Raw genomic sequence first — 22,454 nt, forward strand, 5'->3', positions numbered from 1 at the left:
CGCAGGGCAGATACATTTTGTACTTCTTGGGTTTCTATGCTAATGTTTGCAAAACTATTTTCACACAAAAAAGTACTGTATATTTGTGTGCTCTTTGAGGAAGGTATTAGCATTTGACGATTTTAGGCTGTTATTTTCACAACGTTTTGCAGTTGCTGCAAATGTCTATGAACATAAATGTACAAATGTTTCACACATCCGACTACTGCTCACTAAAATAACATAAAAACATTAAAAAAAAAATTAAAAAGTATGGTTCTATTTAATTTTATAAAGCATTTATTAAACATTGGGGCAAACTATAATTTATAATCATTTAACCCTTACAAAATAAAAAGTAGACGTGATTTCTAAAATAAAACTCTACAGTAAAAAATAGGGGAACTGTAATTTTTTAAATAAGTGCAATACTTTATGTACAAATCTTGTAAATGCTGTTAGAAAAGTGGGTAGTGGGTGCAATCACAAAGTAGATGTAAAAATCAAGCTCATCAGTCAACCACAAGTCTTCTTTAGCAATCTTAAATGAAAGCGGTAAAGCCGGAACAGAGCATAATTCCATATAGGAGATTTTATGTAGTAAAAGTGGAGTGGATACCTTCACAAATATCAGTTTAAAGAGGCATTGGAGCCCGCAGGCTAGATGAACAGTCTAACTCTCTTCTCCGTTCACCGTTTGCATTCCTCCTCGGGGGTCTTTCAGAAAGTTGGATGAAGGAGAAGACGGGTCACCTGTCCAAGCTACAGCTCCTTAAAAAGTCCAATTATGGACGTTTAACAGCCCGACGCATTTCACAGGAGACCTGCTTCCTCGAGGGAATATGAGTCCATAGTAAAATCACTGATTTTAAATAACCCGCCACCATCACATGCCGTCGTACAAATTATACAAACTTTATTCATTAGGCAAACAAAGTAAACTACTGCTTAGCCTTGATGTGATATTTATGTTGCAGTTTTGTAGCTTAAAATATATCTAATGCTATTACTGTGTTTGACTGATGATTAAAGTTTGTTTAATTTGTACGGTGGTGTCCGATTATGTCATCAGATGGCAGGTTATTTTAAAATTGGACATTTTAGTATGGACTCATATGCCCCTGAGGAAGCAGGTATCATGTGAAATGCATAGGACTGCTAAATATCGCGAACAGGACTTTTTAAGAAGCTACAGCTTGGACAGGCGATCCGTCTTCTCCTTCATTCATCTTCCTGAAAGAACAACACAGAAGGTGCCCCCCAGAGAAGGAACGCAGACAGCAAGAGGAGAGTGAGATGTCTGTTCATCCAGCCTGGGGGCTCTAATGCCATTTTAACTCTGATGCTTGTGAGTTTTTCCACTCTATTTTTACTGCATAAAATCTCCTGTATGGAAATATGCTCTGTTTCTGCTTTATCTTTCATTTAATATTTCTAAAGCAGATTTATGGTTGACTGGTGAGCTTGATTTTTACATCTACTTTGTGAGTGCATCCACAACCCACTTTTCTACCAGCATTTAAAGGATTTGTACCTATTGTACTATTTACGTTTTTTGTTTATCTATCCCCTATATGGTTTCTGGGAGTTGCATTCCAACTCTTGTCCCAGAGGCAATAAAAGGCCACTTGATAACATAACCTCATAAAGGTGCAGAGTACTTGAGAAGTACTCTTCTGCTGTGAAAATGAACAATTACCAAGTACCACATCTTTCTTCCTTTATACCATGTAAATAAGCACAAACATTCAATGTACAAAATTCCCAGATTCATTTTCCGACAACAAAACTATAAAATACTCTTAATGATCAAAACCTATTGACCTTCACTTCATACTTCAACTAATGTGTTTTTCAGCTGATGTGCTCTTCAACCATCGAACCTTTTCTTGTAGCCCTGAACACCCATTCAATCACAGCCACACCACATACTTTACTACTATCCATAACCCAATACACATGGCATTGTTACCCAATGCAGCACAGCATATCCTGTTATACTACAGAATATCAATGTTACTGGCAGTGTTTGTGCAGAATATCACAACATTTCCAAAGATATTTCACCAGAGGACGCAATGAAGAAAACTATATGGTGTAGGGAGAAAAAAAGAGCACTGGATATAAAATTATGACCTTGTAAGACCTTAAATATTTTTCTCGAATGCGAATTCTGTTTTTATTTTCAGAAAACAGTGAAAACAATTATTATATACAATATTTCTTAGTAATGACTGTCATGGGAGACCAGAACTCTTTCACTGGATCAAGCACCAGACAGGACACAGAGGTGAAATAAAAATATATTTATTTCGGCTGGAACAAGCAGACACAACACACTATCACCAACCAAGCTATACTCACTCCACACAGGGCATTCAATGGGAATCCAAGCAGTCCTAGGTGCCCGGAAGCCACCAAAATAGCTTTCCCGGTGCATCTTCCATTCCTGTGAGGGCTCAGGAACTCCAGGCAGCACTGGTTGGAAGATGCAGGCAAGCTAGTTTAAATCTCCCACTCGGAATAGCAGGCAGCCTCGGGCTCGGGTGTCTCTGGCACAACCTCAGACGACACCACTTTGTCCATCTCCATGCTAGCCTTAGCAAGGTCTGTGGAGATGAGATCGGCTGCGCTTTTTCTAGATTTCCTGCCTCCATAGGAAATCATGGAGAATGGGGCTGCAATCACAGCTCACATGCTGTTTGTTGGGCCAATCACAGCACGAGGGCTCGTCTGTGTTGGCCAATCGGGGCTGGGGGTGTGACGGGGACGCTCAGGCAAGGATGGCGGGCTTTACAAACCAGCCAATGAGAAAAGTGCCTACCTGCCTATGTTCTCAATGCTGACCTGCTATCTCTTGATGGATAGGCACCTCTCTGTCTGGGCAGACTATAGCTCCCAGATAGGAGACCGACCCACCCCCACTATCCTTTGTCCTCAACCCCCTCGTTGAACCAGTTAAACACTGATCTCTGGGCGTGTAGGCTGGGTAAGTGTATTACCAGCCAAGCATGCCAGAGAACAAAAAAACACACAGTTACACAAGCACAAATACATTTCACAAAAAAGAAAGGTTTACACATACAGTATACATTCACATAATATATTTGGACAGATGAGCCCCAATAGGATGTATATAGAAGGCAACCCTGTATATTCATCCAGACGATAGCAATAGCTGGGCTTCACCTTTATTATAAGAGCCTCATTGCCCATATCGTCACAATGACATCTGTTATTTTAAGAAATGGAAAAGATTTTTACACCACAATATGAGTAAACAAGAGTAAATGGTAGACTGGGGGAACAGATGGTATTTTCAGAAGGTTCTAATATTAACCACTTTTTACTCAGATATTGTACATCAAAATATCATTGAAAAATGAACGTAATCAGCAAAAAGATATCTTAAAAACAATTGTATGCAAATAGACAATCTGAAAGCAAATTGAAGAATTAAAATGGAGTGCAAGAATAATGGATTAGCTATATAAGAAAGAAGGTGTATATTTCAATCCCCAAATAAGAAAAACGGAATCCAAATGTACAGTATAATTCTCTTGCTATTCCACATGTTGAAGCCACATTACTTGTTCATTTGTTTGGAAGAATGAGATCATGGAAGAGTGTTTAAGGATTTGTAAAGTAACATATGTTACACTGAACACAGTAAATGAAATATATATTACACAAAACCTTTTTGTTCTTAAATGAGAAGCTATAATAAGAAATATGTCCTATTTTTAAAATGATCTTTTAATATGGTTTGTTTTTCAACTGCTATACTGCATTTTTCATTCTATTCATTATTACACTAACAGCAACAATAATTAGTTCTCCAGTGTAAGCCATAAAAATGCAACATTTTAGTTGTGTGTTATGCTAATGTGGTAAGAAAAAAATGCACTCGAGAATTGTTGCTTGTAACCATGAAAACACATAAAACGTAAACTGTCAGTGGACTTTTTAAAATTAATTGTAAATTCAAAAATGAAAAACATCTTTCTAATAATTTTAAATGACCGTAGGTAATTAAGCTTTTACTATATTTAGAAGCATATGAGGTTTTTTTTTTTATTTGTACTCACAAATGTTTCTTCTATAGCTCAAAGCAAAAGGAATCCAGTGTATTTTTTCTTCTGGATAGATGAATAGTTCTCTTTTTCCAATTAATGGTAAAAAGGAGCTACAGAGGTGGCAGCCATTATTGCTCCTGCTGTTATATTGTAGCAAGACACACACAATGTGCCCACGGGAATTACTGCTGTTCTAAATACAATAGCGCGTGAAAAAGGGTCGGGGCTAACATGCTAGCGGATGCAATTCGTCTGCTACATCTGTACAGTACGAAGACATTTTAAATACTACTGTAAAAGGAATACTGTGCCACTCTGGGCCAATAGAATCAATCCCCTGATAATTTTAGTCCACTTAATCGATCTAACACCTTCATCAGCCGAGCTTCGTGTTCCTCCAGGGTTTTCACAAATAATATTATATTGTCCAGGTATACCAGCGCTTCAAGTAGGTTCATATGTCCCACTACTCGTTCCATTAGCCTTTGGAATGTAGCTGGGGCCCCTGACACTCTCTGAGGCATCCACTAAAACTGGTAAAACCCCAACAGGCATATAAAGGCAGTCTTCTCTTTGTCGTGTTGGCTTATTGGGATCTGATAATATCCACTGCTAAGATCCAAAACAGAAAACTACTTGCTCTCAGTGAGGCAATTCAATGCGTCTTCTATACGTGACTTTGTGTACTTAAATTCTTCATGGGCAAGCTACCCTGCTACCTGAACAAGCTCCTCACCCCTACCACTTGCAGCACTTATCACCTGAGATCAGACTCCAAAAGACTATTCATGGTCCCAAGGCTCAACAAAGTATCCGGACGTTTCCTCCTTCTCCTTCCGTGCACCCCAAAACTGGAATAACCTACCAGAGACTCTCACATCCACCACCAGTTTAAGTTCTTTCAAATCTAAGGCTGTCTCACATTTTAACCTGGTCTGTAACTGTTTCATACGCTCATAATATATTTTTTCTTTAACTGTGCACGCAATGTCTTGTATATAATGTATACCCTGTTCATTTATGTAACTGTACTTGTAACCATGTACTATTTGTTTTACTCTGTGCCCAGGACATACTTGAAAACGAGAGGTAACTCTCAATGTATTACTTCCTGGTAAAATATTTTATAAATAAAAATAAATAAATACTGATCTAGGGTGGACCTTTTGCTCAATGTGCGATAGTCAATACGCATCCACACGGCTCCGGTTTTTTTCCGGGCTAACACTATGGGTGATGCATACAGGCTTCTGGATTCAGACATTATGCCAGCTCTCTTTAGTTCTTGGAGGTGTCTCCTCACATCCTCCACATCAGCTGGGGCCAATCTCTGTGACCTTTCTCTAAAAGGGCGAGCATCATGAAGATGAATATGGTGTTCCACTCCATGGGCTTTTCCTACATCCCATTCTTGACTGGAAAAAACCTCTGGCCTACGAGCCATTTTTTCTTGTAGCCATTTCTTACAGTGTTCTGGAATAGGAATGTATCCAAAATTTAACATGTCTGGCATCAGTCTTCTGTTCTGATTCTTCTTTATCCCGGCTGGGCCCATCACTTCAGCACTATACAGGTGAGCTATCACAGTGCCTCTTCGTATCCACACATCATGGGAAGTCTCATTTCTCACTTCCACTCCTATAGTATCTGTTTTTCCTTTCTGTACGGACAGCACTCCGGCCTTTACTAATAGTCCCTCAGGAAATTGTCTGGGGACATGGTCTTCTATAATTATGGTGGAACCTTTTACTTCTTGATGGAGGGTCACCTTCCCTTCAATTCAAAATTCATGGTGGGGAGGCACTTTTTTTGACCGAAGACCGGCCCAACGGACTTCTCCTATGTGGTCATAAGACTTGTTAGTGGCTTCATTCTCGGCTCGTCAGTAGGCCTTCAAACACCTAGGGTCAATGGTCAATGTCTGATTGTAATCATCTCCTCTAACAATCTGGCACCACTGCTAGTCTGCTGAAGATGTTCGCATTTGTTCCTATTATGGCTCCAGCTTCTCCTCCTTCACGGGCTTCATGACATATTAGTGCCACTACTTCAAGGGGTCCAGCTACCTCAGCAATTTCCTTGGGAAATTCCAACTTCACAACCATATAGCCCAAGTACGGATAGCTAGCTTCACTGAGGCCCCAGACCACAAGTCCATTCAGTGACTGCAATGGCAGGTGTCGCAGATATCGGTTGTACCATGATTGGAAGATTATAGACACTTGCAAGTCACTATCCAGAAGAAGCTTGCATGGTTTTCCTTCAATAGACGCCCTCACTCGGGCAGAAGGGCCAAGAATCCCAATTGGCAGATTGGGGTACCCGCAGATGCTTGTGGATGTGTTAGTCAAGGAGCTCCTCTTCATTTGGGGCCTAGCATGCTCCGTTACCAGAACCCTCTGTCGTTTCCCTGCTTCTTGAAGGCTTCTCTTGCCTTTGTTGCCTTGCAGTACACAGCCAGATGTCCATGTTCTCCACACTGAAAACAACCCATACCTTGAGTTCTAGGGAATCGGTCCCGGTCATAGGTCCGGAGCATATCCGGAAGAGTACCTGCTGAGTGAGGCCTTCTTTTTGGGTACCGCAGCCATCATCAATGTGTTCATTTGCATTGTTAGCTCTTGAATTGGTTTTCTAAGCTCTGCGTTGCTAGCACCGTTCTCCTCACAGCGTCCTGCACTGGCGACAGCTACCCTGGTGTGGGTAGTTGTAGTTCTAAGTGCCGATCTGGTCTCTTTCTTGTCCTCTTCTGCACGTACTTCCTGTATAAGCTGTTCAAACATGGGAGGATCCTCTTTCCTATATCTAATCCGTAGTTCTATCACAGTTAAATCGTCCAATAATGTGCACAATCGCTTTGTTCTAGTCGCTCCTTGTCGGCCTGACCAGCTTCAATTCTTCCCCTTAATAACAACCGGTATTGTAGCTTCTCTATTCTATGTAAGTACTCAGAGAACTTTTCCCCATCCTGTTGTGGAGAATTCCTAAACTTTATATTACTTTAGCTATAATTTTAAACAGGGATACATACGCAGGGCTACCACATAACCACACAGTATAGCTGCAATACACTAAAACAAATCACTAATGCTGCGCCTGTGTCTTTATATATGTTACAGTCACTGCATACAGTATTAGTACACATACCCTGTTGATCAGACAGGGTACCGGTATTTGTACAATAAACTTTCATTGGAGCTCTGGATTCAAACAGATGCAGGCTGACCTGGATGCTGTGGGTGGCTATTGAAGTTTACTTTTAGTGCGGTGATTGTCCCTGGACTTGCAAATGATCAGAAACCGGATAAGTATTTACTTCACTATGTTAACACCGTGAGGAGAGCAACGGACAATTATGATCTAGTAATATTGCCTTAATTGACAGGGCTTGCCTTCTATTTTCTAACTCGTTGTGCTAGTATTGTATATAATCTCTGTACTAGAGTTACCACTCTATTATACTATCTTAATACATATGATTCATTCGGTCTGATGCATTTTTTCAAGGGATGTCTTGTTCATAGTTGTGATTTATACCCCGGGCGGTGTCATTAGCGGGTAAGGTGAAATTTATTTTCACCTTATACCGCTATTACAGGAGCTATATTTTATATATGAGTGTTGATATTTATACTGTATTCATTCCTTATGTTTTTTTTGATGATTAGATATTTGGTGATTCTAGTTCCATCATCGCCTATATACAGGCAGTCATCTTAGGTATTAAGAGTATTTTCCTCAGCTCACTTTATTATATGTTGTGTGTATTTTTAGATATTGCATTAATAAATGTGATACTTTTTGGATATGCTAGAGTGCTTTGATTTGGGCATCTGTTTGTTTTTTGTCTTCATATAATTCTGGCCCTTAAGTACCATCAGGGGTGATTTATTTAATTCACCTCTGGACTATAGCATCCATTATTATTACAGTCTGTTGCAGGTATTTTCTAGTGTATAATATAGTGGATATGCATACTGTATGCATACTGTATGTACATTTAAAAAGTACAAATAGTAATGATAGAGTTCATTTGTATGGATGATGAGCAACATTTTGAACATTGTCGAAAATGTTAAAAATATTTTTTTATTTGGATCTCTAGTCACTGGTGGGATTCACTTCGTATTACACCTTTTTTTTTTTAAATTCTGGGATATTTTGATACTTTGATCCATCCAACTCTCCTTTTCAAAACATTCCATAACTTTCCCGTTACTGATACTATCCCTCTCCTAGCTTACTTTTCTTGCACAATTGTCGGTTCGTGTGTATTCCAGGGGCAGCATGGAAGGGAAATAAAACAAAATATCTTCTAAGTGTAAACCGTTTGGTACTCAATGGGTTAATACAATGATGTGTCTTGGCTCGTATGAATAGCCTACTCACAAGATGTAGATAAAATACGGGCAGTGTGACACAGTGGTCTCAGCGGAAAGGAACTCTTGATTCTTGATAAGGTGTGGACCCCCAATCTCAGCAGGACAGCATAATATATGTGGGAGAAAGAGTATCCATAGTGCAGACCAATAATGTAAAAAACGTAACTTTTATAGGGTTTAAAAATGAACACTTACAATAAAAACAATCAAATCAAGCATGAATCACAATAATGTGATGGAAGAGAGTAGACTGTGGATTTTGGGCTCACCCACCACCTCCGGTGTGCATGTACTGTGTGGGACGCTGCTACGTTGGACGCACCCCCCTCTCAGCTCCCTCTGGAGTGTTCGGGTATCTTCTGCTCCAGTCCTTGTGATAGACGTCAATTCAGTGTATATCCGGAGCTCACTCTGAAGCGTGACGTCCCGTCCCCTCCGGTGGACTCCGATACGTCACTTCCGGTTTGGTCGCGATACGTCACTTGCGGTGGAGGGTCTACAATCTACGTTCCTGCTTCTCTCTTCCAATAGGCGGGTACCACTCTACGCGTTTCGCCAATCGGTACGTGGCTTCGTCAAGAATGTACCGCCCCCTACTAGTCTGCGTCTTAATATAACTTGCATCATTAATTGTGATTTAAAACATCTGTTTGTACGAGGTCTGCACTAATCACTAACGAGGAATTCATCAATGTACATAAGGGAGCAGCCACATGATTATAAAGGGATAATTATATGACATGTTATTTAAATCCATGAACCGAGTTATGATTCAATATGGGGAGTGGAATCGACTTGAGGATAAACAATCTACCTGATACTATCTACTTATAAATTCTCATAAAATGCGGTATATAGTAAAAAAAAGTACGTATAAAAAAGAGTTTATATATGAGACCGGAGGTTAACATGAAAAGGGGGAAGGGGGTTCATATGAAAAAGAAGGGGGGAATACTTCAATCCGGAATTGTACAGGGGTGTGGGGAAAAAAGGTTTATTATGGGTATATGCCCATATGGGAATCAATATCCAAATTAGCGGTTTGGAGCAAAGGGTCCCCCTACAGGACTGACGGTGAATTTAAAGGGACCGTTGTCTGAACTGTTATAAACCCGCTAATCGAGTGTGAGGGTAGGTGACAGATACTTCGTCATGTACAATGATCATGGGTTACATAATCATATATGGTAAAAGAACATCTCTATGGTACACATACTTTCAGAATCTATTTGCAAGCGGCATCATGTCAATAGCAAAAATCATTAATTTATACAATTCAGTGTAAAAAGGAATCCAAACAGTTGGTTTAAACATCCTGTCAATGAGGAACCTAGGGGTATATGCCCCGGGGGATATAAAAAACATTGACAGCGTTGACTCATCTAGTGATCCTATATGTTTTGAACTACATATCAAGGGACAAAAAAGGACACGTCAATTGCAGAGAGAAAAGGAAAAGAAATGGACAAGAGAGACATGATTAGCATTGATGATACATTAGCATCATAAAAAAGGTACTATCTCTATTTCCATGTTTAGGCTCCTAGGGTAGAGGGTCCGCAACTTATGTATCCAGAAAGATTCTCTCCTCATGAGTTCCTGGTTGCGATCCCCCCCCCGCGAGTGGCCCGGGACATGTTCAATGGCCATGTATGTCAGACCAGTGGTGTCCCCCTGGGGTTTCTCCGTGAAATGTTTTGATAAACTATGTGTAACAAGTGATCGTTTTATACTGCTTAGATGTTCAATGATTCTGACCCTTATAGGTCTTTCAGTCTTCCCTACATACTGCAGTTTACACGGACACTCCAGGAGGTATACCTGTTTGAGCAGGGGGGTTTTGAACTCATTTAGTCACGTTAATTATCACGTGTGCACTGTATTTCTTTTTTTGTATCATTAGATTTGTATATAGTCACTGTTCATTGGTAGTGATCACTAGTGGAGCTAGTGCTTTTTTTCACTTCAACACAGCACTTGCACAATTGTCAACATTTTGCTGTATGTAATTTTTTTAAATTGCTACATACTGTATTTTGCAATGCACATTTGAAGTAAATTCAGTGGTAACTGCCATTTATGTAAACGCCAGTTACTCCCATATCAAGGTGCAATAACATGGCGGCTTGATGAATCTCGACTTTTGAGTTCTTATTGGCATTACCCAGAATTCCTGTCTGCAGTGGAAGAACTGTATATTATGTGGTTATGGATAAACCAGATTGGACCTGCCTGAGGCATGTGAATGTGCTCATAATTTGAGGGAGGAGGGTTGTATGTATTTGGGTGGGGGGTGGGGGGTTTGTATGTATTTGGGAGGTGATTTTTTGTATGTATTTGGGAGCACGTTTTTGTATGAATTTAGGGGTGCTTTTTTGTATGTATTTGGGGTGGGTTTTTTGTATGTACTTGGGGGGATTTTTTTTGGTATTATTTGGGGGGTAGGAGCGATTATATGTATTTTGTGGGGGGTAATTATTGTGGGGGGATTATGTGTGTATGGCCTGGGTGAGAAGGTGGGCTTGAGTGAAAGGGGGAAATAGAGGGGGGGGGAAATAGAGGAGGGGGGAATAGAAGAGGGGTCTCACAAAGTGTGAAATGGGGGGGGCTCACAAGACTGCCGACATGAGGGGGGGGGGGGGGGCTTGTTGAAATGCTTGTCCTGGGTTCCGGGAAATCTGTCCCTGCTTGTGGTTATCTGATAAATTACATAGGGTAGGGATTAGGATTGGAGACTAATCCATCTGTATTCTCAAAATAAGGATTGAAAGTTCAATGGAATCTGGGGCTCCAAAATATTCCTAGCAACAAGAGACTGTTGAGGTCTCATTAAACTTGAACAACTTCTTATAAAATATGTGGATATGATCAGGCCCATACATATGAATATGGAGTATACGTTCGGGGGTATCCAATAATGGGGAATAAGATAACGCCTACCTGGCCCCACAAATGTCAGAGCGTGCAGCATCCAGGGAGATAAATGGCATAGAATATTCTTATATGTCCTTGTAATACTAAGTAAACACTCCCCTTGCCATCCATACTGTATGTCTTCTCCAGTAAGGCAAATTACGATAACTGCACAAAGTCAGATGTACCTTATAACTTCTTGAGTTCTGGGCTTCTTGAGTTCCTGGCCTGATTGTTGTCCTCCGGTGTGCCGTCTGCGGGAGTGAATAGACAAAATCTATTCTGAGGGACCTCGAGAAAGCGCCGCAAGTGCGAAACATGCCGGTCTATTTGCCAAGGATCCATTAAAGCTATTTTTGTATCCAAGTTTTTGTGTTTTATTTTTGTATTTTGCATCTTCTTTTTTTATTTTTGTATCCAAGTTACCCGCCTTCTTCATTTTTAGTGGTGTGTTGCAGTCTCTTCATTTTTGTGTATTCCCAAAATACATTTATCAGTCTCGTGGCTTCAAAACTGGGACCGAAAACCATGAAGAATATGACATTTCTTTCCTTTGATATGTCTGCTGTAGTATTTTTGCACCCAGTGCACATTAGTAAGTAAGCGCGTCACGTACGGCACACCGGTGAGCATGTGACCTGCATATGGGACAAGGGTTAATACACCGTTCTCTAGCGGGCTCACTTTTCACCTTCACAAAGGTCTCTTATTTTGAGGAGTAATGGTGTACCAGCATACCATCATTTGAACCACATCTTAGTGAGTGCATTAATTGTTTGACACTTTTTTTCAACACAGTCATTACTTAATCACCATTTTTTAATTCACTGATTTGCACTTTGATCACTTGTTCACACACAATAAACCCCCTCTCCAAACACACACACACACACAAATACAAACATAATAAGCACCACTCCCCAAATATACACACTCACAATAAGCCCACCACCCCAAATACAGACACAGACAATAAGCCCCCTTCCACAAATACAGACACACACCCCTAATAAGCCCCCTTCCCAAATACACACACACACACAATATGCCCCCTCCGCAAACACACACACAAATACAAACACAATAATCCCCCCTCCCCAAATACACACAAGAAGCCGGCCTCCTCAAATACACACACACAATAAACCCCCTCCTCAAATACACACACGCACACACACACAATAAGCCACCCATCCCAATACACACACACAATAAATCCCCCATTCCAAATACACACACACACATACAATAAGCCCCATCTCAAACACACACACAAAGACAAACACAATAATCACCCCTACCCAAACACACACACACACACACACACACACACACACACACACACACACACACACACACACACACACACACACACACACTAAGCTCTCCACCCCAAAAACACACACACACACACACACACACACACACACACACAAACACACACCTTGGGGGGTAAGGGGGCTGGGAGGGTGGTATAAGGGTGGTATGGGGCATGTGGGCTTACCTGGGACCCTTGCATGTGCCTGCTGGAGCAGCATGGCAGTACACAGAAGGGCCCTGCAAGCCCGTGGAGGGGCTGGGGAAAGGGAGAGATAGATGGGCGGTGCTGATTGAAGTGGAGGGCCCTTCAGTCCTGCAGGAGAGGAGGGGGGGAAAGATAGGGGCGGCCGCCAGTAAAGGGGAGGGCCCTTCTTGCCTATGTTAAGAGAACTGTAGGGTTACCGGCAGGGAGGCCGGGCCCCTTGCCCAGTAGCCCCAGCTGTCCCTCCCTGTTGGCGGTCCTGGTCTTAGGCACCTCTAACCCATGCAGTGTGTAGTATGATTTGATTTGTCTAATCGCAACGTTGACAGATATTCATTTGTTAGTCTTATGAATTGCTGTCAGGCCTATCATTTCTTATATCATACAGTAATGCTCCTTGGCACCCTGTATATCCCTTCCAGGAATGCTTTGAAAGTACCTTTACAAGTGTCCTGTTTACATGAGTGTCAGAGGGGCCATAATCTGACAAAACAGATGTTCATATCTTTAGATTCTATCAGTCATAAAACTACGCTTGGCCAAGGGTTTAACAGGCCATAAAACATTTCTTTGTATTTTTTAAATCAAACGGTAACCACATTAACCCGTGAAGCTCCAGATTGATTAAAATACTTAATATATCATGATATTATCGTGCCAAACCCCTACAATGTTGCTTTTGCCTTGATTAATACTGACATACTGTATGTAAAAATGATGGCAATATGATATTAAGAGAATCAAAGTTGTGTGCAGTCCCTCCCTGCCAGAGAAGCATGAACTGCTCCACAGTGAAAGGGTCATTAACTCTGAAAATAGAACGTCAATAATCAAAGAATATGTGTTGCACACAGTTTTAATCAGTAGATGGTTAGGTGCTAATACCTAAACAAGAAAATAATGCTGAAAAACTCCAAAGTTCAGATGATCAGTGTTAAGCTGTCAAGATATCCCAATGGTGGCAAATGTATACCAGAAAAAAAGGTACTGCAGTATTTTCCCAAACGGTAAAAAGTGTTTTATCGTAATATATGGCAGAAAAAAGTCTTGTGAACTAAATGAAAACTGTGAAATATTAAGTGACTTGTAAAAATGAATCAAAAGTGAAAGTGTTATATATAAGGTGCACTGAGCACTCAGAAGGTGATATATACAGATTGTGCAGATGTGCTCAGATTAAATAGTACACTTAAAAGTGATAATAATAAAAGTAATACTGGTAAATACTATAATTGGAATTCCTTCTCTTTGTGGAGAAATGGGCACTGCCAACTGATGGCTCTGCAGCCCTGATCTCAAATGAATACAAAAAAGGGACAAGCGCACAACTCTCATAGTGTAGTACTAAAAATCACAATAAGGGTATAAAAAGGGCGGTAATCCAATATATTTACTGATACTTGGGAGCCCTGGTTTACACACTTTCATAGGCAAATAAGATTCTAGGTGATATACAGTATGGATCTACTGGAGTCCTAATGCTGAAGGAATATATATATATATATATATATATATATAAGGAATATATATAGATGTTAGTAGTAGCACTGTATGTCTTGTACCTGTCTTCCCCGATATTATTTAAACCCCGTTTCATGTTCTGTAAAATGCATTATGTGATATATGTTAAATATCTTATGAATCTGTCTTAAAAATGTTAAATAAAATGTAAAAAAAAAAAAGGGTGGTAATATATGCACGTACAAAAAGGTGCGTTAAAGGTGAGAACTGTCACAAAGTTACATAAGTAACACAAAAGTATACTTTTGTGTTACTTATGTAACTTTGTGACATTCCTCACCATCGGAGTGCTACTTGGCACTAACTGCAAAGGAAATGTTTTTTTTACTGTTCACGGGACGCTTCCTGGGTTTTTCTGTGCGAGTTTCGGTGGTGGCATCATCAGCGTACGTTCCTGAGCAAGCCGCCCAAGGTGGAGGGAGAGCGATCATTCGCCAGCTGTCTGAGTGGAGTGTTACGGTGCCTTTCCTTGGTCGCTGAACTGCAGGTGTTTGCCTGAGGATATTAGCATGTAACTCTGCTTCGGGGATTGTGGATTCAGCTACCTTCGACTGCCACTGTGTCCAGACCAGGTGCCAGCGCAAGGGTATGTCCACTCCTGGACAGCTCATCTACATGGTATTTATATACAAATACTTGTTTTAACTCACCTTTATGTACGTGTATATATTTCCACCCTTTTTTATACCCTTATCATGACGTTTAATACTACACTACACGAGTTGTGCGTTTGTCCCTTTTTTTGTATTTATTTTACTATAATATATGCATCACGATGACAAAGGAAAAGATCATTTTTTTAAATAAAAGTATTCTTTGGACAAACAAAATAAAAATATATATGTTTGGCCCATGCATCAAATAAATGTTCTATTTAATAAATTCATATAAAAACTATTATTTTTTCATTTATCCAAATGCAATGTGTGTATTTTTGGACAACATACTAAAAGCTTACCAAAATCAAGAATTTACACTTACTGTACTACAAGCACAATGAAAAACAGACGCAAAAGTTAAATATTCAGCTATAATACTGTATTTAATTTAATTCTGGTATGTGATATAGCTTTATATGCCTTTTGACCTTTCCACCTTAATTGTATAAAGCATATGTGATGCTGTTAAGAAATAATAATAGTTAAAAAGAAAGAAAATAATTGAATATACAGTAATTACATCAAGTTTGTTTCAGTAATGCCAAGTAGGCACATCACTTTAATGTACAGTTAACCAGTCAAGGCATCATCACTAATTGCAACATAAAATACACAGTAAAGGCTATTTTGTACAGATTCTGAGAAAAGCCTGCAGATCTATTGTTTTTTTTTTTATATTACATTCCTGTGTAAGCTTAATTTAGCACCCCTCTGTTGTCAGCTCAGACCTGAAGGTAAAATCTCAAGCTCATTAACTTGTACTTTATTTACCATACTCCAGCTTCATTATCATAATTGAATGCAGGTAGAGCCTTCAGTCACTCACACACATTAAAATACTCTCTAACACACTGCCATGTGGAACACAGAATTGCATGAGAAAAATCATGGGAATACCTCACTGAATTACGTTACACAAATGCAAGAGGAATGCAGCATTCATTGTGTTTTCTGCTACTGACAGTCTTTTCAGCAAAACTGGCAGACAACCTTGGAATGGCTAACCCTACTCCCTTTTAATGCCGGAGGGACCCTGGCACCAAAATTCCAGGCCCCTTTAGCACATCGTGGTCACATGACCGTGTGCGCAGTGGCCGTTAACCTGGAAATGGAAGAGAGGTCCTCTTCCATTTCCCTATACGATCTCGTCATTCACTCCATGGCAACACAAGGCGCGATCTAAGGGCTCGCTCAGACAGGGCGCTACACCTACTTGCTAGCGTTTGCGCCCCTGCTGCTCGCTCCTGCAGCCCAGTGATCTGTGCTCAAACTGCAGGAGGCAGATTGCGGTGTTTGGGGGCGTGGCGGGGGCGTGTAACGAACGCGTCACGGAGCTGGTTCGCCTTTATTGGCTGAACCAGCTCGCGTCACGCGACTGCAGCCCCAAATTTCAATTTGGGTTGTGCCGGCAAAATGTCGCAGCGACAACGCCGGTGGAGTTTTCAGTTTGAAAACTCCCACCGCACAACCCAAACTTGCGATGGACGTGCGCACATCACATCGCCTTCTGTCTGAGCTCAGCCTAAGGCTAAGGCCCCGGTCACGGCGCTGTAATGCGCGCCCGCGCTTTTGGCTGCGCGTTCCGGCGATTCCCCGGTCTGCAGCTCACTGCAGGAGCAGAGACCGGGGGGGGGGGGCGTGGCGGAGGAGTGACGGGGGCGCAGCCATGACGTCACCCGGCAGGTTCGCCCTCATTGGCTGAACCGCCGGGAGGCGTACCTAGCCGCTCGACGCGAGTTCTTGCTCTCAATTCTATTGAGAGCAGGAGTAGCTCTCGCGCGAGCGCTGCGGCCCCCCATCGCAGCGGGCCCGGCGCCATTGCGGGGAGGGCTCTCGTGAGCGCAGTGTCCACAACAGCGGACGCTGTAGCAGGCAGCGGGGGCAAGGCCTAAGCTGTACAAAAAGCATTCCTTGGGCATTACATAGCCACTACATCACGGGGGCCCTAGAGTGCCAGACCACATGACGTAGTGAATATGTATTTGGGTACCCAAAGGATTAAAGTTGGAGTTCTAGACCAAAGTGACCTAATGTTAATAAATGGTTGAAGTGGCATTAAAACATTGTGGTACTATGAGCCTCATATGCCTAATAAATAAACTGATAAATGGTACTCTTAGTGGTACTTTTCATGCTGTCACAGTCAGTAATCTTAACCTTTATAGTGCCATTATAACATTCCCTGGGCAAAGCAAAAGCTGGCATGTTAGTGGCCCTTATAACATTCAGGGGATATCATGGAACCTTTGTTGATTTTCATGGGGAAATTGCATTCTCTCCCCCGGATGTTATGAAAGTTGGCGCCTCTGGCTGGGTTTCCAGCATTAAAAAGGATAACAATCAATGCCTTAAAAATTAGACCCGGGTACATTTTTAAATATTTACTTAAAAGATTTAAAAACATTTTAATGCAATTTTTTAACATGAACTCTGAAAGGGGAGAGTGGTTATCATTTATCTTGTGTCTTCCAATCCCATGATAATATTATCAACGTAATGTTCAGCCTTTTAGTGTCAGAATAAAGGAAAGGAGACAGAGAGTTTGAGTACTTAAAGGTGCCATTCCAATCTCTTGTAAGCAATTCAATAACCCAATTGGCTACCTTAGACTAATCTAACCATGCTAAAATCAAAGACTCTGCTTCTTTTGTTTCTGTGGGGTTTCATGACAAATTCCATTTCCTATGGGCCTCTGAATGGGGAAGTATTAATTAAGTGTTTTCTTTATTCTTAGCCCACCCAATTCTTATTATGGAGTAAATAGAGATGAGGGGAAGAGAAAGGGGGTTTCTGGCCAAGCACACGCTTGTTGAACACAGCACTCTCATCAGTGCTAAGGTAGTTTAATGAATAAGCCCCATTGTCCTTCATGTGTCAAAGATTCTCTTGTGCAAAAAAGAGCACCAGGCTTGTCAAATCAAATATAATATATAGAGAAATGTAATTTATTTAATAAATACAGTGCAATGTTTTTGTACCAGCACTGTGCCATTTGTCTTTATTTGTCCACATTCAGAATAAGGGTTCTTTATATTGACTCTATATTTTGTACTGTGAATTGATGTTTGAAATAATGGGAATCTGTTAATGTGTAACTTGTGGCATAAAAACCATGTCTTTGTGCACAGCATTTTTGTGAGGCTGTAAATATCTCCATTGAGATAAAACATTGTGTTTTTGCATTGACTTTGGTGTGCGTGGTGGCATATATAATCATATCACTTCTTTACATTAGCTAACCAATTCTTATTCATTTATCACTTGTTCACCTGCAAAGAACAGACCTCTCAATGTATTCACTATTTTGAAAGGCGTGACAAAAACTTTTAGAGCTGGCCTTCATACAAGTTTGAGGTCATGCATTAGGCCTAGGTCACTGTCACACGTTTCTGCCACAATGCACGAACAGTATAAAAAAAAATAAACAGTCATGGTCACAAATATAAGGCAATGCCGAGATCTCCCTGGGACATTCGATTGGCTGCCAAGTTTAAATGGGTATAGCAACCATATTTTTCCCCCCAGACAAGTATTTTTTGCAGTGGATATTTCAAAGGGACCCCAGAGGAAGTGCCACTGTTCAGCTTCAAGAGACCCCTGGATCAAAAATGTATTAAAAAAAAAAAAATGAAAATTGGCGTTCACTGAGAAAAATGTATGTAAGTCGCAGATTATTTTTACATGCATTTACATATGCAGTGAGACATTCTGAATGCGTTTTAATTAAATCCTAGATAATAGAAAATAGGTGTGATTTATACTGACTGACTCAAATTCTCTCCCATCCCAGTAATTAAAATAAAGGCATGTAACCAAAGTGCAGGTTAATGGAGCTAAAAAAATAAAGAGTTTGTATTTGCATGATTTTACCTCTATCTAGTACCTGACTGGTGGGAAAAATGAAATGGTCAGTTTATTAAAGTGCGTCTGTAAAGTAAGTCAACAACATTTGCGATATGTAGGAAGGAAAAACTTTTCATATAATGGATGGATATTCCAAGGTTAAAATAAATACTTCTACTCAAATAAAATGCCCAGTAAGTATAATTTCTAGTTTCCATGCAAATAATTTTCATACAGATGTAGCAAATGTCACTGAGCCCACATTTTTTATGCATTACTCCTCGTTAAGGGGGGGGCGGGAGGGAGGCAGGAGGGGGAAATAACATCTGTTGGTCCATTTAATAACAACTTACACAGTCATAAAATCATATTGGCAGTTATAACTTGTGTACAACTTGCTCCACAAAGTACTATAATATCTCTCAGAAAATCTATGAAATCTATGAAAAATTATTGGAGATGGAATTATGATGCTGAAGGTAAAAAAGATTTGGACAATATAATGGTTGAAAGTTTAGTTTTATTTAGTGACAGCTACTGTGACTATTTGGGGATACTAAAGCTGTTCAAGGTTCGCACTGTAGAGCAGCTTTAAATTGACATCTCTAACTTTTGTACTGATTAAAAAAAACATTAAGCCAAAAATTGCAGAGTTACTTCCTTCACTACTATTAAGATCCAATACACATCGTACACTATTTTCATTCTCTTTATATATGAATATCTGCTAACTTGTACATAAGTCTTTCATGCAATGAAGTCAATGGAATTCTTCTGCATTCATTAAAAGTAATATGAGCCATTGAAGCACTCCCAGGGCATTCCTGAGGATGTCCATGTACTAGCAAAAATTTAGAATTTTACAGACTATTAAACTCACCAGTAATGCAGAAATAGGTGGAAACTAGGGAAATCTTAATTCGTGATTTTAAAAATGTTTAAACAATATTAGGTTTATCCTACAGCATATGATTCACATGCAATTTATCCAGAATTGTTGACTATGCCAGTAATTTGACACAAAGAGACGCCTCTTTTAGCATTAAGGTATATCATCCTGTTTGTGCAAGCGATGGATGTCTATATAAAGCAAAACGAAGAGGTACATGATGCACAAATTACAATGAGATGTACAGTAGCACTTTCTGTTTTCCATGTCTTCACTTTTCTCTCGATTTGTTTGAATGTACAGCAATCTTTTCTGGATATCTGATCTTACTCAAATATACAAGAAGTGATATGAGTAGTAGAAAAAAGTTCGATTTACTGTACATCAAGATGCAGTTTTATGTAGTAAAACACTGATACATTCATTAACAATCCTTGGAGCATGATATTATCAGTACACCATAGGTCTCTGTAACTCCCAAGAAGTAGTTTTACATGCAGAATTCAAAGAAAAATGTTCCCACTGTACTTGTGTCTGCACCTAAAGTGAGAAAAGTTTATTTTATTTTGTTTCAATAAATATCAGGTCTGATGCAGATTACTTTTCAAGGGAATTTTCTCCAAGTCTCACTTGGTCAAAAAAAAAAAAGTGAAATACACACAAAGAAAAAAAAGTTGCAGACAATGAAGTAGCATTTAATACATCCCATTATATTAGCTGTATAAACCTCATCCCAAACTCCACAATCATTCTAATGCTCAGGGGACAAAGAGGTGAACAATAACTTCATGCTATGGGGGAGTCATGTATCAATTCTTCTTTGATGCAATAATTGGGCAAACTAATGCCCCAGATGTATCAAAGGAAACAACAATACCAATAATGCAACTTTTATCCTTGATGCAGAGACTCCATAGAGACAGAATGAAAATGCTTTTCAACAAAGAGCTCTAGCATCCTTTGATACATAATCCCCCCAAATAAGAGTAAAATCCCAATATACATCTCAAGCAGCCACTTCTAAACTTCAGGAGCATGTTTGTCATATCACACCACAATAAGAAGCACATAATGTACCCTCCCATTTGGGATATACAACTAAATGCAAAATGGATCAGTCATTATTCATATTAATATTTAATTTGTTCATCGCAGACCCAAATTGCTTAGTCATGTGCATGCATCGTACGTCAACAAACCAGTTCTGCAACGGAGAGAGATCTACGGTATAACAATTGCTAGAAATAAGGATTCCTACCAGAGTCTTGGTGCCGTTCTTACTGAGGGGTCCTCTAAAAACTCCCTTGATGTTGCGAAAGTGTCCATTGCTCAGGTGCGCGGAGCTGATTACAATGTAGTAGCACTCCATGGGAAGTCGTCGGGATGCACTTCAGTGCATACAGTTTATATATAATGGGGAGATGCAACCACACACAAGCCCCTTCTTCTGCTAAAGGTTTCCAGAGCAAATCTTCTGTCAGGTGTCAAAATTAAGTGTGCGATCTGTCTGGGTGGGAGACAATTCTCATACAGTGAGTATGTGATGGGTCTGGTGTTGCTGTGGCTCAACTCAGTGGCTACAGTGTGTGAGCATTCCGCTGCTTTCCTTCCAGAACCTGAGCTGGCTGCTGCTGCTGCCGCCTCCGCTTCTGCCAGGCATGGTATTATTATACATCATAGGCTAAAACTCGGATAATCCCTTCAATTCTCAAAGCTCATTGGCTGATTGCAAGGCATTATTCATCCAGTAATGCCCAGAATGTTTGGTACCTTGCCAAGTTTTGAATTCTAGCCAATTGGCTTTCAGAGCTGCAGCGTTTGTCATGCAGTGAGCTCAGCAGCTCTCAGACAGGGGAGCTAGAGGGCGAGGAAGCAGCAGCAGCAGCAGCAGCAGCAGCAGCAGCTACGCCGAGTCTTCCCCGTCCAGCCCTGCATGTGTGAGAGGGAACGCGTAGCACGGGAGAGAGGAGAGTCACTGTGACAGCAGACGCGCAGGAAGTGTGGCTGTGGGGGTGCTTCAGCCCCCCTGACTCTCCTCTGAGGGTGCGGTATCCCCCTGCCTGGGCTGCAGCCTCCGTTTCCTCTCTCTTCTCTGCATCTCTACTCTGTTCAGGCTTATGATGTCACCCGAGCAGGGAAGAAGAGGAGACTCTTAAAGAGGCAACGCATCTTCTAGGTGAGTTTGTTGCCTAATACCTGCAAACCGGACCCCCCAGCTCTACTCCATGTGTGCACCTTGTGTAATCCTTCTGTTTTACAACTCAGGCCACTACTGCCCCTGCTGCTCTGCACCTCAGACCACTTTTGCCCCTCCTGCTCTAGCCCTCTGACACTAACCCCCTTTCTACGCTAACACTTGGACCACTTCTGTCCCTACTACTCTAGCCCTTGGACCACCTCTGCCTCTATTGCTCTACACCTCTGATCATTTCTGCTCCTTCTGCTACACCCCCTTAGACCATCTCTACCCCGGTAACCCTCCTATTTCTCCTGCTCTACTTCTTAGACCAGAGGGGGCCACCTATTTTTCAATGTAGCCACAGGTGTGGCGAATGAGAAGTGAAAATCGCCACACCATGTAAAAATTGAGAAATTAGGTCAATCGAATATTTAAAACAGCACACACTGTTCATCTGCTTCCCTCGCCTCAGCACTATCACCTGCTGTTGC

At 40.8% G+C, this 22,454-nt stretch overlaps 1 protein-coding gene across 1 annotated transcript in view; it reads right to left on the reverse strand.

The window, feature by feature from the left end:
* Positions 1–21,673, reverse strand: part of ZNF804A (zinc finger protein 804A) — a 289,494-nt gene extending 267,821 nt beyond the window's left edge. Inside the window, exon 1 of the mRNA XM_075608873.1 lies at positions 21,043–21,673. Within this exon, the coding sequence (XP_075464988.1) occupies positions 21,043–21,153 (111 nt within the window). The 5' untranslated portion in view covers positions 21,154–21,673. The remainder of the gene's footprint in view (positions 1–21,042) is intronic.
* Positions 21,674–22,454: the final 781 nt, after the last annotated feature.

This window comes from Ascaphus truei, chromosome 7 (genome assembly GCF_040206685.1).
Source record: "Ascaphus truei isolate aAscTru1 chromosome 7, aAscTru1.hap1, whole genome shotgun sequence".
In the NCBI taxonomy this organism is placed as follows: Eukaryota; Metazoa; Chordata; class Amphibia; order Anura; family Ascaphidae; genus Ascaphus; species Ascaphus truei.